The sequence below is a fragment of the Seriola aureovittata genome, chromosome 23 (genome assembly GCF_021018895.1).
Source record: "Seriola aureovittata isolate HTS-2021-v1 ecotype China chromosome 23, ASM2101889v1, whole genome shotgun sequence".
Lineage (NCBI taxonomy): Eukaryota > Metazoa > Chordata > Actinopteri > Carangiformes > Carangidae > Seriola > Seriola aureovittata.
The window spans coordinates 15,094,608-15,112,186 of record NC_079386.1 but is presented as its reverse complement, the minus strand read 5'-3'; the positions used below and the strand labels follow the sequence as shown (position 1 = coordinate 15,112,186).

General features: G+C 41.9%; 1 protein-coding gene across 7 annotated transcripts in view; it reads right to left on the bottom strand.

The window, feature by feature from the left end:
* si:ch211-200p22.4 (phosphatidylinositol-binding clathrin assembly protein) overlaps positions 1–17,579 on the bottom strand; it is a 74,703-nt gene that overhangs the window by 15,512 nt on the left and 41,612 nt on the right. For 2 of the 7 annotated variants that reach the window (XM_056369722.1, XM_056369724.1), the window contains exons 7-14: positions 17,437–17,543; positions 14,892–14,933; positions 13,891–13,911; positions 11,584–11,669; positions 11,250–11,373; positions 7,095–7,228; positions 5,822–5,922; positions 3,642–3,755 (exon numbers count right to left, since the gene is read on the bottom strand). In XM_056369722.1, coding sequence (XP_056225697.1) covers positions 3,642–3,755; positions 5,822–5,922; positions 7,095–7,228; positions 11,250–11,373; positions 11,584–11,669; positions 13,891–13,911; positions 14,892–14,933; positions 17,437–17,543 — 729 coding nt within the window. The remainder of the gene's footprint in view (positions 1–3,641; positions 3,756–5,821; positions 5,923–7,094; positions 7,229–11,249; positions 11,374–11,583; positions 11,670–13,890; positions 13,912–14,891; positions 14,934–17,436; positions 17,544–17,579) is intronic. The other 5 variants (XM_056369723.1, XM_056369726.1, XM_056369729.1 and 2 more) reach the window with 4 other exon arrangements.

Here is a 17,579-nt window from a genome sequence, read left to right as displayed (position 1 = left end):
TTCAGCACATTTACCACTTTAAAATCTATTTTCAAGTGGTAGTTTCCAGCTGGCTCATTTTTAAACGACAACCCTGTAAAATGGGTCTTAAATATGAACTTGATGCACGCTAACAGACTCAAGCTAAAGCTGTAATGTTTTTTCATTGCAGTATAGAGCTAGGCAGCCCTATGATAAAGAAAAACATAAGACTAAGGGGGTGATAGTTGCGGCCCTTATATTAATCAGACTTGTTTTATGGAAATGTTACTAGGTCTGACTTGAGCCCCGTTTACACTCACATAGGGTTTTTGTTATCGGGTTTAATTGCATTTAGGGAAACATGATGAGTATTGAGTTTTACTTTCATACCAGGTATCACTCAATAGGGATGGGCGGAGCCACATTTTAACATGGAGACTGTGTCATTTTGTGTCAAAAATAGTCTGCGCATAGGGTGAAAAAAAATTATGATAAACAAGAATGAGGAAGCAGGTAAGACATACAGAGATGCGGTTGTGTTAACAGAGAACAAAGCCGCCAATAAACAGAGAGACTGAGTAACTCAAGGGACAAAAACGTGACACAACGAACGATATCCATACGAGCAGAAACAGAAGCGAGAAAAACTTGAACTGCTTATTAAAGTTAATGATTTTTTTCAAATGCAGAACTCTGAAACCTGATTTGAAAACCAACTAAGAATGTGAACACTGCATCCTGTGATGAGGAAGGATACAGCAAATACACCATTTGCTCAAAATCTCAAATACACTACAAAATAAATAAAATAAAACCAGCAATCTTCCGCTGAAAAATAGAAGAAAAATTACATCCCTGAGCCTCTGTGGGGGGGAAAAAAAAAGTACAAAAATAATTGCAGGGACTGTCAAAAAAGATGACGGACACCAGATATGAACGATAGGAAATGGGAATACATTATAAAGACACCACAAAAGAACAAGAAGGCTTAAGTCACACATATGAACTGTGCACTGCCCTTTAGAAAACGCAAATCTCTACAAAAAAAAAGAGCAACAATGCCCCCAACTCTCTGTACGCCAAATCATGAAGACATGTCAGCTAAAAGTGGACGAAAAAATTCCGATAAACGTGGACGATGGACTTTGCGGAGGAGACAGAGGACAAGAGAAAAGGACTTTGAATTGTAAATGTGAGGAGGGAGAGAAAAGAGGAGGAGGAGAGCAGATGGAAAGGAGTTGCCTGGGTGATTCTTGCCTTGTGAAGTGTGATGGGGAGACGATGAGGCAGAGACAGAGCAAGAGATGAAATAAATGGAGGGAGGAAGGAGAGGGTGGGAGGAGGAGGAGGAGGAGGAGGAGGAGGAGGAGGGAGGGCGACGGTGTGCACAACAACAAAACAAAACAGACGAGCAGAAGCAGACATGGGATGGCGCAAAATGACAGACGACGTGCGAACACACGCAGACGTGGACACACACGGTTACAAACACTAACAAATATACAGACACACACGGACGCATTTAGATACACAGACGACGCATGGACGTGCGCGCATACACAAGGAAATAGAGACATACAGTAGCTGCACACACACGCAGGGGTTTTTTGCGAGATGCTGCCAGTTGCGCAGATGGTGTATTGGTAGTTGTAGTGGCAGCTTCCACACACACTCTATTAATAGAAAGAAGTTAGTCTGTCCAAAGCCAGAACCAGGCGGCACACTGGAGCCACAAGCCTCCAACTGTTACTTCTGAGCAGAGCAAAGGAGATTGACGGGTTTAAACAAGATTAGAGCGAGCCAGAAATCAGAATCTGCACCCAGGACTGCTTAAATATTTACTGGAAACACAAAAGAAACAGATCTACATTGGAAAATGTTTGAAGAAGTAATGCTACAGCTGCACAAATCTGACTAAATAACCCTAATTATGACGATAAAATGGCTCCAACACATCATGAAATCCCCGCTTTCTGTGGGAAAATTTAAGAAACACCGTCACATTTCACAATTTTAAGATTATGAGACTTACTCTGTATGATTATCCTGTTTCGATCAAATCTTACAAATTAGTTTGAACGACAAGTGCAGCGACTTCTGGGGTGAAACAGCTGGCTAATTAACCCTGGCAAATTTCCAGTAATGCTGATTGATGGGCGCTGTCTCTGTGAAAATAGGCTCAGTTAGAAAAAGACAGGAAATAAGTCCGGACTTAGAAATCGTGACGAGCGTGAGATCTCAATGTGCACAAAAAAAAAAAAAAAAAAATGTGGAGCAGCTCGTTGATTTTTCAAAACTTCCCACAGAAAATCACACAAAAAATTAAAAAGCTCTGGGGAAAGATGATGCCATTTAAGTTTCATACTGTAACTTCCTCTGAGCTCTTGCAGTTTAAACCTGCAACCTCTTTGCTCTGTCTTCATGATGAAAACAGCCTTTAGATGACCTCTGCAGGTAGTCGCTCTTATCTGCTGTACCCTCCTTTGGAGCTGAGGGAGAACTCGCCAAGCCTCAAAATTATACACTTCGCAGGAGCGTCTTGGGACCCAAAAGCGTTGAGAGGCACCGGGATTGATTGTGTCAGTTGTTGAGAGGTTAAAAGAAGGTAAGCTAAGAAGTGGGCTCGGAGCCAGAGTCTCAGACCTGCAACACTTAAGAGCCATCAGTCGAAAGCTGTTACAGTAACAGGCAGGAAACCGCGACCAGACAGGATGAAGTAATTGGAGAAAAAGGTTCCTACACATTGTCTACTCCAATCAAGACTTTCAGATGTGACCTCCAAGATTCTGGTTGGTGATTAAATGATATAGGTCAAAGGTTTCAGGAAGTAAGTTGCAAAATAGTTTTATGACTGATAAGTATCCGGGAAAAAAAAAGAAGCGTGAATAAGACTTCAACAATAAGATCTGTTTGGACCTGTGTAGGAACCCTGAGAGAAAAGATGAGTTATTGAGGAAAACCAGGGCTGGGATCAGTTAACTTTTGCTTCAGTCGGATGAAAACAAAACTCTAAATGAACTTATGATTTACACTTAACAGCCCTGAAAACCGATTTTCTCAAAGAGAGTCTTCAAAAAACATCATGTCAATGTGCTTTTTCTTACTCATTTAAAGTGGGCGGGGCTCTATTGATGCCATAAAACTCTGTGCGCCATACAAGATTTGGCAATATTTAAATCAAAATGACAGCTGACAGTTGCGGAGTTGTTACTGTTTGTTGTTAATTAAATCTGATCAGACCACATGTAATAAATAAAGAACATCAACAGATGTTGTTTCTTTCCCAAACATTAACTGAAACTGTTGCCTATTTAGTCCCAGAATATGCACTGTTAAAGATCTGAAAGCTTTCAGGGGCTATAATTATATATAAAAAAAAAACAAATTTGTCAAGTAACTTGAAAATCCGACTGAAGTTAAAGTTAACTGACCTCCCCGATAGAGTCAGGTTCATTGTCATTAGAAACTCTGTAAGAATTCAAACAACAGCTTATGCGGCAGAGTTAGAAAGCTAAAAACACCCCCACCCACCCACCCAGCAGCAGGAACAACCACTAGTTGCAGGAACTGGTCAGAGGGTTAGTTAAATGCTATGCTCCAGCTGCCAGCAAAGCCAAAAAAAAAGGGTTTTAGTTTTCAGTCTGGCTCTGTCTGGACAGTCAGACAAGAGCGGGCTTTACCGGCTGCAGGTTGTGGGCCGTTGTTACTGGGTGCGGCATTATTCCCAAACACAGCATCGAAATCTACAGTCATGGCTGCTGGTGCGGTCTGCTGCAGAGGCTGGCTCTCCAATCCTGAGGGAGGCAGTTAAACATGACTGATTAAAGCCCTGTTCGTGCTGGTAAAGCTGCATGAGACTAGTTTTATCTGACATTTTTTACAATATATATACACATCAGATGGTGATTTTGCGGGGACCAGATACATAGCTTTGAAGTGTTGAGGATTCCACCACCTCCTGCTAAACTAATCCCATTAGATTAGGAACATGGACCTTACAGTCTCCAGCGTACTGCCATTGTTGTTGCTTAGTAACTTGAGACTTTGTGCAAGCTGTCGGGAATATCGGGCTTTCAGAGGAGTGTTAAGCCTGTGCACGAGGAAATCCACTGATGCACCTTTTGTTTTTTTGTCTTCATCCGCATCCCTGTTGGGGATTAGGATTTGAAACCTCGGAGAGAGGCTGCGTTTGTGGGATCCACGAAAACAAGAATACACGAGACAGTACACCACAATGGCTATTAATAAACATGACGCCGTCGTTCCAGCTAACCTTTCAGGAAACACGACAGGGGAAACAACCATTCATCAAGATGATTTACGACTGACAGACTGTAACTAAACCTGACTAAACATGGCAGATAGAGAACAGGCTTCCAATAACGTACATTATTACATGTAAACGTACATTATTATTGGCAATTATACCACGATACAAGTTTTAATATTACTGGTTAAACATGTGCTACAACTAACTCTCATGTCTGTCCATTAAAGATGACGCTACAGCTTGTTAGCTTAGCTTAGCAAAAAGACTGTAAACGGGGAAACAGCTCCGTCCAAAGATAACAAAACCCAACTGTAAAGCTCAGTAATTAACCTGTTATTTCTGTTTTTTTTTATGCGTACAAAAACCTGTTTAAAATTGATAATCCGCCTTTTGATGGGGTGTTATGTGCCCGCAGCAATCAGGAAGTTACTGCTCCAAACAATGAAATATCCTGCACACAATCCTCCCCCTAAACCGACAAACTGATGCTTTTGCATGTTGATTTTTGTACAGATTTTAGATATTACACGTTAGCTAGTGAGCTTTACAGGAGTTGGTTGGAGGATTTTGTTACTTTTCTCCCTCTTTCCAGTGTTTAGGCGACGCTAAGCTAACAAACACACATGCAAACAGAGATCGATCTTTTCCCAAAATGTCAAATTATCCCTTTCAAACAAACATAAATATTGTCGTCTGTTTACTGCCTGACAGAAGGTCCAACAGTGCCGTGTACATTAAGAGCCGTGGACGTTCAGTGAAGGGAGTGTCCCTTGTGTTATTTTTGAGAGAAGCACAGGGGATAGTTATCTGAGCTCCTGTGTCACAGCCATCAATAGTGTGAGGCGCTGATATCTAAGCTAAGAAGTGGATCTGACTCTGAAGTCCGGCCAAACTCTTTATAAATGGCTTCAGTTTAATCCTCTGCCATAAAGCCTGTAATACTCTGTGCTAACAGTACTTCTAGATGCATCTTAATGCTACTTTTTGATTTGAGATAGCTGATTGCAAGCTGAAATGTCAACTCTTTTTTTTTTTTTGAGAAACAGTGGGAGGATGTACTGTACAGCACAGTTAATCTGTGGATGTGTATGTTGCTGCTCGGCATTTCAGCAGCAGTGAGACAACGAGGAGAAGGGCGGCTGAATCTCAGCTGACATTTCCCCAGACTGGTTTATTGAGCCGCTCAGAGAGTGAACACATGGTTACAGGATTTATTATTACAAAACACTGAGTGTTTAGAGCGAAGGCACCTGCACCCGAAACTTGTTTGACTGTGTGTCTGCACAAGGCGCTGGCTCGTCATGCAACATTAGTTTCTGAAGAAACGGGGGGGAGAATGATGGTGGGTGGGATGGATGGTTTTCATCAAAAGATAAATGAATGGTCTGACAGACGGATGGGGAGACAGGTGGATGACTGGCCAGGGGGAATATTTCTGAAATAAATTCATTTGTATATGTGTAGGTGGTGGGTGTTTGTCGTATTTGCATGTCTGCAGCTCTGCTGGTGCCTTCATATATGTGCAAATGCACCGCAGATTTTTCTATGTGTGTGCGTGTGTGTGCGTGTGTGTGTGTGTGGGTAGCGTACCTCCCCAGGCACTGTTGGCGGTGGAGATCGAAGGAGTGCTCTGCACAGCGGGGATGAAGGCCGGCTGAAGATCAAACAGGTCACTGTTCAGATTGGGCACACTGAGGAGCAAAAGAGGAGGAAAGAGAGGGAAGGAAAGAGGGATAATGAGAAAGAAGAGAGACAGAGGTGGTGAGAGGAGAGGAAAATGAAGCACAGGGAGATGTGAGAGGTGATGGAGAGGAAAATACGTCAGTGAGAGATAAAAAAGAAAGAATGGAGGGATATAGAAAGACAGATGAAGACGGAGCATTAATATTTAATCAATCGCGCATAAATAGCTAAAGCCACCACTAAAAATGTTCATTTGTCACAGATAAAGATTAATCCTCTCTGTCTCTCTGAAGGGCTGTAAAAATTCCAACGGAGCAATAAAACAGTTAGGAGCAGTAAATTCAGAGCGAGCTACAGCGTGCGCATGTTGAGTATTAAATCTGTTCTGATTATCAAAAATGAATAGTCTACCTGTGACTGTGTTACGGCTGCAGTCAGTCAGGGAGGTGTACAGGGATCCGCTCTGTTGAGGTCCATCGAGCCCTTTTTAAGTGCCACTGACTTTACAAATATTTACTGTGAATATCACTTTATATGGGAACAGTTAACTTCCAAAACATTTATCATGTCTGGGTCTCTGAAGCCACGGCAGAGGAGCAGAGAGGACTCTGAAATAGCTGTTCAATATCTCAAAAATTACTTAAAGGATAAAACTTGATAAAACAGAACCAACATTGTGTTTGTCCACTTCTCGCTGCCTTCTGACTTCCCTGTCTCGTCTGTGGCTCGCAGCCCGACTGAAGATGTGAACGTTTAAAAATCAGTCACCAATGTATATTTTGATTTTTAAATAGGTAAGATGAATAACATCATACACAGGTGGGTCCTGCAGATTTTAGCATTAAACATTATCCAGACAGGAGGAAATGGTGCGTTTTCTATTTTCAAGTTTAAGGCTCTCATGAGTATTTATTGCAGCAGGACAGTGCAGGATATGTAAATGTAAATTATGTCAGACGTTATTATGTTAGCAGGATCACTCCACCGTTGTTTTTGGACTTATGCTTGAAGTTGGTTACATTTCCTGCTTTTTAAAAAAACTTGTAGCCACACTGCGCTTTTTAATTAATGAACATCTTGATGTATGCAGAGGGAAACTGGTATGTTCATGTGTGTCTTCCTCTGTGTGTGTGTGCGCGTGTGTGTTTGTGTGTGTCTGTGAGAGAGAGAGAGAGAGCACCTGTTGGCAGACAGCGTGGAGCTGAACAACTCTGGGGTTTGTGTGATGTGGTTGTTGTTGGCGAGGCCTATCGACTGGCTGCTGGGGGAGGCAGAGGGCGGAGTCTGCATGCTGATCTCCTTCAGGCGCTGGTCCTGGAAGACAGACAGACACACACACACACACACACACACACACACACACACACACACACACACACACACACACACACACACACACACACACACACACAGACAGAGACAGAAAAAAAAAGCACAATGTGATCAGGAAGACGATGGTTAAACAGTAATTTCCCTCTGGAAATGAATAAGAGTTTGTTTCCAGTAAACTCAAATCCTGGAAAATGACGAGCATATTTTCTCTCACAAACATACACAGGTGGGCACAGAGATACGTGCACGTAACTCTCACAGAGAGAACAACACCCAACATGAAATGTTATAATATTTCTCCAGCATTTCTGCCGCTTATTTCACACCAGCTGTAACTTCCTTGTTCAGAGAGACCTGTGAAGCATTTAATGTCTAAAATGCCCAATGTTGAGTCATTACGAGTGAAAACATAAAGCAGAAGTTTAAATGTGTGCGCTTTGGTGACACTCAGTTAGTTTTTGGCTTTAGATTTGAGACTTAAAGCCAGGCCTGCATCCAACTGAATATCCAAACTCAGTTTATTGCTTGGTTTCTCCTGCCAAAGTTTTGCCTGGTGGTGCGGGATTCAGCACACACAATATAATGACAGACTATTAGTTTCAAGTACTTTAAAACCAACCAATTATATTGGCTTTCTGTGACAAAAAAAAAAAAAAAAAAAACCTCACCCAACAGTGCGAGTTTTTGTTGCCATGCTGAAAAACCCTCAACCCCATCTCCAACAGTAAGTGACTGTGCTGTGCTGAGACCCAGGTGCAGCTGAAATGCAGACTATTGTTCTCTCCGGTGACAGATACACGAACATCAGCAAAGTCCAGCCAAAAACAAACAGCAACAAAAGAATAAATAAAGCTAAACTGAAATAAAGTCAAAAACAGAACACCGGCAGGTTTTGAATTTTGCTTTGTTTTTCAGTTGATTCACTGATGTAATAGTGTAAAGATAGTGCTGATGTTTGCACAACAACCAAACCAGACCTTTTCAAGTTTCACCTTTCAAGTCTCAGACTGGTCTCAGGTCAGAAACACTTCCTGTTAACACTGTGAAACTACCAGAGGTTGTTTTACTTGCTGATCTGAGATCAACACTCCAGCGCTTTGAAGGTGTTTCTGCACATTTAAAAGAAAAAGAAAAAAAAAAAAAAAAAAAAAAAAAAAAAAAATCTCTCCCTGCCTCCTCCAGACTTTCATTTCTTGCATGAATTTGAAGGTTTTGCTTCGGGGTCAGTTTGACGCATGCTGGTAACAGCAGGGAAATCCGACTCTCAACAACTTGCTACCACTCTGTGTTTTCAAATGATTCTTATATGGCAACAAGTTTTAACGTTGGTCGAAACAACAGTGGGTTTTTTAAAGCTAAATAAAAGGCATTATATGCAGTATAAGTGTTGCACACTGTTCCTCTGTGCAGTTTAGATAACATATTCAGCCTGCCAGCACTGTTTCTGAGTTATCCCATAAGTGACTACATTAAATTATATTGCCTTATGGATTGATTTTATTTCATTGTTGTTGCTTGTATCGTTTCATATTCTGTACGTCTTACACTGCTTATATTCCATCTGTCTATATTTCCCACTGGATCTTATTACTTTTGCTGCTGCAATGACCTAATTTCACCGCAGGGATCAATACATTTGTGTCTTATCCTGTGAGAGCATGTACTGGGAAATAACCCTTTTTTTGTTTGTTTGTTTGTTTGTTTGTTTTTTTAAATCACAACATGTACTGTTTGGTGGACAAGGAAAGCAATTTACAGTACAACTGAGGTGTAGATTTTAAGTATGGATGGCCACAGTGGGAATGGAAATGCTGCTGCCCATTTTATTTAAACGTAGGTCGCCCAGGTGCTTTAACTCACCTCAGAAATCAAACATTAAGGTATGGAAATGATCCAATTCCCTTTACAACCTTTTCTACCTCTAAAGGAATTTGGAGCAAATTAATAAACAGGCTCTCCTGCTGTAGCAGCCTCAGAGTCCAGAGTCTTCATCTGTATTCTGACAGTGCAGCGAGGAACAAATGGGAACTGCTGTTATTGTTTGGGCTAAGACCCCAGCTGGACAGTAGCTGTGTGTGTAAGTGTTTTTGTATGTGTGCGTATGCGTGCGTCGAGTCCATATGGACACCAAAGCGCGCAGACAGCTGGACTAGAGTATTTTGGACGACCCCTGCTGACCCCCGGCTCTCTCGCTGCGTTTCTTACTCTGTTATGTTCTCACCCGCACTTTATCTTCCCTCTCCTCTCTAACTAAAACCCAAAAGGTAATCAGTGGACCTTGGCAGAAACAGGGCAACCAAGGGCACGGCTAAAATCCAATCAGCCGTGCGCACAAACAAACACACTGAGACACACTGGCAAGCACACACTGCACTTAATCCGCCAGGATATACACACGCGTCGTATACACACACCGATCAACAACACTCACTGAGATACTGGCAACACTACTAGACACATACTGTATCTTCCCTGCCAGGATGTAAGCATGCTTAACATGCACACAAACACACACACGTGCGCGCACGCAGACACACACTGAGCCGCTGTGTGCCTGTTTTGTAGCTTCACTGCTCTTACTCAATTACAGTTTGCTGTAAGGCAGGACTCCCAAGGCTGGAGCAAGAAATGTCAACACATTTTACACTTGACTTTTCTATTGCTGGGCTCACCACTGAGAATCTTGGCCTTTATCCTCAACTGGAGTTCAGAACTCAACAAACAGCAAAGTTGCTGGGCAATCTATCAGCAACAACACAGTCAAGCCTGATATATATATATATATATATATATATTTATATATATATATATATATATTAACTATTTGTGCCATTTCTCAGAGTTCAAATATTCTGTGGCTGCTGCAGCTTTTGCAGTTTGTTCTCTCTCTGCGAGCACAGTCACAGCGCCGTCTTAAATCTAGGGCAATGACTGCAGTTACACTTGTCATTTTGAGCTGATTTTTTTTTTTTTTTGCAATGTGATTCACTTCAGTTCAGAAGATCAAATTCCTCTTTTGCACACGCTCAGACCTCAAAAGTTGCTTCTGCACATCTCCTGTTTCGGTATCTATTAAAAAAAAATCTGCAGTAAATTATTCTCAGACATTTTCCCACTCTTCCATACCTTCTCCTCCCGAGAAGCTTTTAATTATGTAACAGGTTCATGGAGGGGTTTTATAGCTACCATGTCTAATGTTGTGGATGTGTTTGCAGTACGCCCAAAAATCTGAATTTTGTGTGTCCAGTCTGTTTCCCTACAGCATTTCTATATAATACAAAGCTACAGTAAAATGACAGGAAATAAACTAAAATTATATATTCAGGGTGAATACAAAAATAACTACAAGATGCTTCACAGATGAACCGTTATAAAACATAAGCTAGAATTAACACCAGAAGCCTTTTTACTGGCTTGACACAAACAAGAAATTTGACCTTGGTTCCCTCTGAACACACAGTGCAAACAAAAAAAAAAGACAAACAGCATGAATATTTACACAGACATGGAAAGATAAAATGCAAGACAAGGATAAACTATGTGGTGGTGGAAGAAATTACTACACTGAATGTGGTTTTAAATGCCCCATTTACATCTGGCATTAACGCCCGATCGATATCTGGTTAAAGAAAAACACATGTTAAAGTGGCAGCGCACCAATTTACACATTTAAGGTTGTTTACAGGTCTCGGGGAGGAACTAGTGCCTCTCTGCTCAGCTATACACCCAAATCTACAACAGTAATTTCTGGGAAATCAGCGCTCCTCTCATTAATATGCAGATTTAAGTAGAAAGGTGCTCCAAATCTAATCAGATCATCTTTTCCATATGGAGTATCTGTAGTGTAAGTATGAAGGACGTACTGCAGAACTGCTGTAGCACCTGAGAGCTGCTTGAACGAGGGTAAAAAGGGAGGGGGAGGTAGACGGCAGTAACCATTAGCCCTGCTGCTGCTACAGTCTGACCCCGTCGTTCAGAGGTGATCCCGTTTAAAATCCGTTACCTTGAGAGCCTGCAGTCTGGCCTGCTCCTCCTCCAGGGCCTGCTGCTTCTCCTTCTCGTCCATGCGGCTGAAGGACATGCCGGTGGAGGAGAGAGACGAGACGGCGCTGGACAGGGTGGACGCTCTGGAGCACAGCAGACAGGGAGCAGAGGGGACAATCTTGAGAACAAAGTTTTATAGATTTTCTCAAAGGAACTGATTCTGAGGCTTTTGAAATCTGCTTTGAAAATCTGCTTTGTGCGTGGGTGTGTTTGGAAAGTTTTTCAGCTGTGTTTTGGGTGTCATGTCTTTCAAGGAAACCTGATGTAACTGACAGGCAATTAAGACGTCTAACCTGGTGTCTGCATTCAGCTCCTTGGTCTTCTTGCCCTCCAGAGAGGCAAGGTGCTGCTCTAAAGCCTCCAGGAGGCTGCTGGGGGCCTGAGAGGGAAACGAGTATGAGGAAAGGGAAAAGAGAGAATTAAAAAAGAAATAAAAAATATCAGTAATCATCTCAACTTTCTGGATAATCGCTCTCTCTTTCCATCTCTCTCTCTCATATGCACCCACACACTCACACGCACTCTCACACAAACACAGCACCCAGAGTTAGTTGGTCTCACAGGAAGGTAACAAGAGTGCATCAGGTTCCAAGAATAGCCATGGCAACATGCAGCAAACACTCGCACTGTTAGCAGGAGACTCGAAAGGAGAGAGAGAGACAGAGAGGGAGAGACAGAGAGAGAGAGGGAGAGAGAGAGAGAGAGAGAGAGAGAGAGAGAGAGAGAGAGAACAAAGGAGGAGGTTTGAAAAACAAAGAGTGAGGAAAAAGGTGGAGTACGGAGGGAGAGGTCGCGCCATTTCTTCTCCCGGCTCCACATGAGCAGAGGGCGATCATTTCTGTGGTTTCTTTCATTCTTTCCATTCAGCTTCCCCATTTGCTGCGTGTTTTTTTTTGCCTCTTTGTGTTGCTTATACTGCAGTGTCCCCCCATCGCACCGAGAGGTCCCGTCATCTTTACACAATGAGTGCCAGGGTGCACTCTGTACCTCCGACCTGTCCGCACGTCTCCGCTGTGGTTTTTACTCAATCTCTACACATTAATTCCACTTGGGAGATGGAGATTATACTCTACTATACCTTTTCTTAATTACTTCACCAGAAAAAAACAACAAAAAAAAAACGAGTGAGGCCAAGAGTCTCTGAATTGTGCTTTGTCGGAGGATGACATAAGGAAGTAGCATTAAATCTGAGCTCAAACGTTCCGGAGAACAAGTTATCGAGCAGGTTACTTGGGGATTGTTGCTACGCTACTACAGAAAACAACAATTCAGCTGCAAATGCGAGTTGAGCTCCAATTGTTCACATTGCACAACACGATGTCTTCTGTGCTTGTTAGGAGCCTCATTAATGCTCAAAAAACCGGGGGAAACAAGAGGGCGAAAGCGAGCCAGATAGCTGCATTATTACGCACATCTACAACTTAACACTCAGGAAAAAAAGAAAAAAAAGAAGAAGAAAAAGACATAGCTCTGCTCTCTTCTAGGCTGAGGAGAGAGTGAGAGGAAATGCTTCCACTGTGAAAATATGACAACGTCATGTCTGTCTTCTCCGTCCACAAGAATGCAAAGTGTGCTGTCAGTAGCGCTGCAGACACAGACACAGACACAGACACACACACACATTTGGGAGTGTTTTGGCTTCGGAGCCCTTTGTGGCCGGCTAGACGGTGGGTTCTTGCCAAACTGTTGCCTGGTTGTTAAAGAAACAGCGACTTGCATGAGAGAAAGAGACCCCCATTTAACTGTCAGTGGGTCTGAATAGGTGAAAAGAAGACCTGGTCAATATTAGCTCTGACGCACACAAACACACACACACACACACACACTCAGCGTCTGTGTCTCCTCATCTACCGACGGCCGCACCTCTCATATAAAGATATTTAGTGTAAGTGCTAACTTTGGAAGGCAGACAGACGTAGAAAAGAAGTCGTCAGAGAAATAGAAAATTAAGAAAAGAGAGTGAGAGCGAGAGAGACCCCCCCCCCCCTTTTTCCTTTCTCATGTTTCCTCATGTTTTTTTTTTTTGTTTGTTTTTGTAACAATGATTACATGGTAATGCTCGGGTCAGTCGCTATTAAAGCACCTCCACCATGCATGTTGAGGCAACGATGTCGTGCATGACAAATATGAAATAAACAACTACGGAGGGGATGGAATTTAAATGAGTGAGTCCAAAGCCGGTGCAGGGATTCTTTCATGCAGATGAAGACAGAGGGGCGGAGGGGTGAAGCCTCATTTTCTATTCATGAGGTTTCATGCCCTTTTGCTTGTCGTGCCAGAGCTCTCTCTCTGTGTGTGTGTGTGTGTGTGTGTGTGTGTGTGTGTGTGTGTGTGAGTGCTACAAGCAAGCCACCTGAGGCCGGCACACACGTATTGGACTGAGTCGACACCATATCGCTCCACACTGACAACAGCGAAAAAAGAAGCATGCCTGTCAGTGTATAAGGTGTTAGTGTGTATGGTTACACACACACACACACACACACACACACATACGTGACCAAGTGTGATGTTCATGCAGGGTGTGTGGGGAGGGGGGAGGAGGGGGGGTTAAGCAGGTTGGAGGGGGGAAGCAGTACAGTATGCAACCCACCACCTACAATGTATGATCCTTTTGTTTTCTGCGACAGAGGAGGGAGAAGAGAAAAACGTCTATTTAATTTAACGACTGCGAGGGAACTGAGCAGTTTTACTACAACACAGTCGACCCACATGATGTTAACGACCACCGTTCCACCGTGAAACCATACAGCTGTGTGTGAGGGATCTCGAGACAGAAAAAGCATCAAAAGTCGCCAAATTTGAAAAAAAAAAAAAAAAAAGTAGCGGTGGTTAAGTAAACTGTAAACCCACTCATCATTATTTTAAGTATCAATGTTTTTCGGCCTGATGTGTATCTTCATGTACGCCAGGAGTCTCTCTGAGGCCGTCCCACAAACCATTAGGAGGATAAAAACCATGCTTCAAGCAATTCCTCTGAATTCACAACTAGGTAAAAAGGCAACTTTATCCTTGACGATTAGAAACAGAAATGATGTAGTTTATTCCCTTGTAGTGTTGCCTTCTTGTTTTCAAGTCTTTTGTTGTTGCAATTATCATTATTTTTTCATTTTATTGTAGATTCAAGGTCTAAGCTCATTATCCGCAGTTGCTCAAGGCTTTTTAAATCCACGTGATGAAACCTGCGTCGGGCCTGCCGGTGGCGGAGTGTTTAACCGGGCCGACTTAACACACATCAGCCTGTTGTGTGATCTATAACGGGGCGTTTAGAAGTGAAAGAGAAAGGAGGAAAGAAAAAAAAAAAAAAAAATCAATCAAACCAGAGAAGAGCTGCCTAGATTTAAAGAGTAAGATCAGGTTAGACGAGATGGTTCTTTCAAGTAAAAACGAGTGGGTGGAGAGTGAAGGGGAGAGAATGAGCGAACAATTGGTGAAAGGAGGAAAGGGGGGGGGTTACAGGTATATGTTAAGGGTGAAATAAGGTGTGAAAGCAGAGAAGGAGAAGTGAACCACATGTACTTGTTGAAGGGAAAGTGAGAAAAGATTAGCTGGAAAGAGAGAGAGAGAGAGAGAGAGAGAGTGAGGTGAGATGTACACTGACCTGTGAGAGATCTGGGATGTCACCCTGATCTATTCCAACTTGCTGTCATCCAAAACAAACAAATCAACAAAATAAAAAAGGGGAGAAAGGAAGGTGGGGTAAAATGGAGAAGAAATAAAATAAAAGAGAAGGGCAGGGGGCATTTAAAAAACAAACAAACAAACAAAAAAACAGATGAGAAAGAAAAGAAAAAAACAGGGGAATCATTACTTCATGCAGTGGCAGTGTCAACATAAACGACAACAGAAATAAACAAGAAAAAGTTCTCCACATCTGGATTGGCCGATGAGCCGACCAATCCCGACAGTGAATGACGATGATGACTGTACAGTGATAAATATGTCTGACCAATGAGGGAGAGAGCGGGCATGAACGACTCATGAGCGATGACATGACAACATTAAACACATTTATATAAAGAGGACGGCTACATCAAGATCATCATCTCCAAACTGACTCATAACTTAAGACAGATCACATTTGTGGGAACAAGTTGACTTTGTCAGACACAGATAAAAGAACATTGAGGCCTCGTCTTTTTCATAATCATTAACTTGACCTTGGTTTTCTTCTTAACAAGCGTTACACAAACCTTTAATGTCATAACAGTTGATAAGAGCTCCCTGCTTTTTAGCTTTGTAAATATTCATGAGGGGCTCATATATAATGTCACAATTATAAGCTAAAACCTTTTTTTTTTTGTATGTTAAAGTGAGAGCTCATGTGAATCCAGGTCAAAGTCTTTGATTTTAACAATTAAACTTGAAGCACAGAGGAACAAATACGTAGTTAAGGACACAGGGAGAAAACTTAAAAGCAATGTTGACACAGACCAGAGTTAAGACAATAGGCCTTTTTCACTGAACACCTTTTCACATGTCACAATAAAGAAAGAATAGATGTAAATAGTAAAATTAAAGATGGCTCAATTTCATTTAGCCACATCAGTTTCAGGAGCTGATACTGAGCATGTTGGCTCTGTAACCTTGGCTTCACGTCTCAATTAACTGTCAATAACAATATTTTGAAACATATGCAAAGGTTTCTTTAACAATAAGTTAAATCTAATCAATTTAAGAGTTGATTGATGTTTCATGGTCGGTTTTTATTCTGGATCTATGGAGGATGAAATGTGCCTTTTTCATAAATAAGTGGAAAAAAATTCAAAACTTCTGTCCATTTTACAGGCGGTCCATCTGAATCATAACAAACAGACTATTTTTGATCGTTACACCTTTGATATAAATTTGGATTTATTCAATTTTTGCATGGCAAGGCCCCATTACATACTCCGCCGTGTATTGTATCTGGATTATTTTTCGCAACAGGGGTTTGTTTTTTTTTTTTTGGGACAATGACCACGACGCCTGTCAAGACAAGAGTCTAATCTATCAATACACATATTACATGTCTGAGGAAGTTCGACATTGTGCTGGCATCCTGTGGGCAGAACAGTGGGTGGCTAAAAGTTAAAGACCACAAGTTTCCAGCCTGTTTAGCTGCACCACTGTGACAACATGATGCGAAACCTACTGAGAAAGTTGTCAGTTTATGGATTTAATACACGTTTTATTACATGTGATTTTTTTTTTTTTACTAAAAAGTTCTGTATTAGAGAGGCTCATCCAGTTGATGGTATAAGTTTAGATTCCAGAGTTAAGCTTAAAAAAGGTGTTGACACATTTGAGACGAGGAGTGGGAGAAAAACTCATTAGTTTATTCCCTGGATGTGACTGTTTTGTTTTTTATAATTGAGGACCATTATTTTAAGTTCTCTCAAAAAAAAAAAAAAAACAGAAAAACACACACTTAATTGTCCAGGGAGCTCCTCAAAACCTAATTATAAAAGACAAAGAAGTTTGATTGGGACCATTTATTTGAATGTACATTAATGCAGAGAATATGAACCGCTGTTGTAGTTTCTTGTGCAGAATTGATTCCTGCTGTTTCAAAATCCACTGAAACAAAGGAGGGAGGGAGGGAAATAAAAGAGGGATGATCTGTGGGCACAGGGCGAAAGAGAACCGCACGAGTATCCATCTTTGTCAGGGGGGAGAGGGAAGAGCGAGGGAGAAGAAAGGATTAGATGGAGGAGTGTGGGGAGCAGGGGGAGAGGGAGCTAACGGAGCGCCTAACCACATCCTCCATCTTAGGGTTATTTTGGGTGTATATAAATATATATGTGTGTCTCTGTGTGTGTGTGTGTGTGTGCGCGCTTGTGTGTAAGTGTCTGTACAGCAAATGTGGGGCAGTGAGGGTAAGTCAGGTACTCCAGCCTGCACAGAGTACAGTAGCTGAAGGAGCAAAATTATGGCTGTATGGAGTTTTTATGTGGAAAATAAACGCTTACAAGTTGTGCTTGAGAATGTGTGAGTAAATATATCCGTGTCAGGGGATGTGATCAGGACAAGAAGGGGAAGAAAATAAGAGGAACATTTGAACAGGAGTTGCTCTTCCAAAAAAACATCTCGAGGTAAAAATCGACCCGTCAAAATCTTTTTCCAGATGTGTGTGCGTACGTTCGTGTATTTGTGTGTGAACATACCTCGGCCACTTTGAGGAACTCTGACAGCTTCGTCATCCTGTAAAGAAATTTCTTGTAGATGTCCAGAGCATCTTTACACTGGTTCTTCTTCATGTCAAAGTATTTCTCTACAGACACAGAAAGGAAGAGGACAGGGATAAATA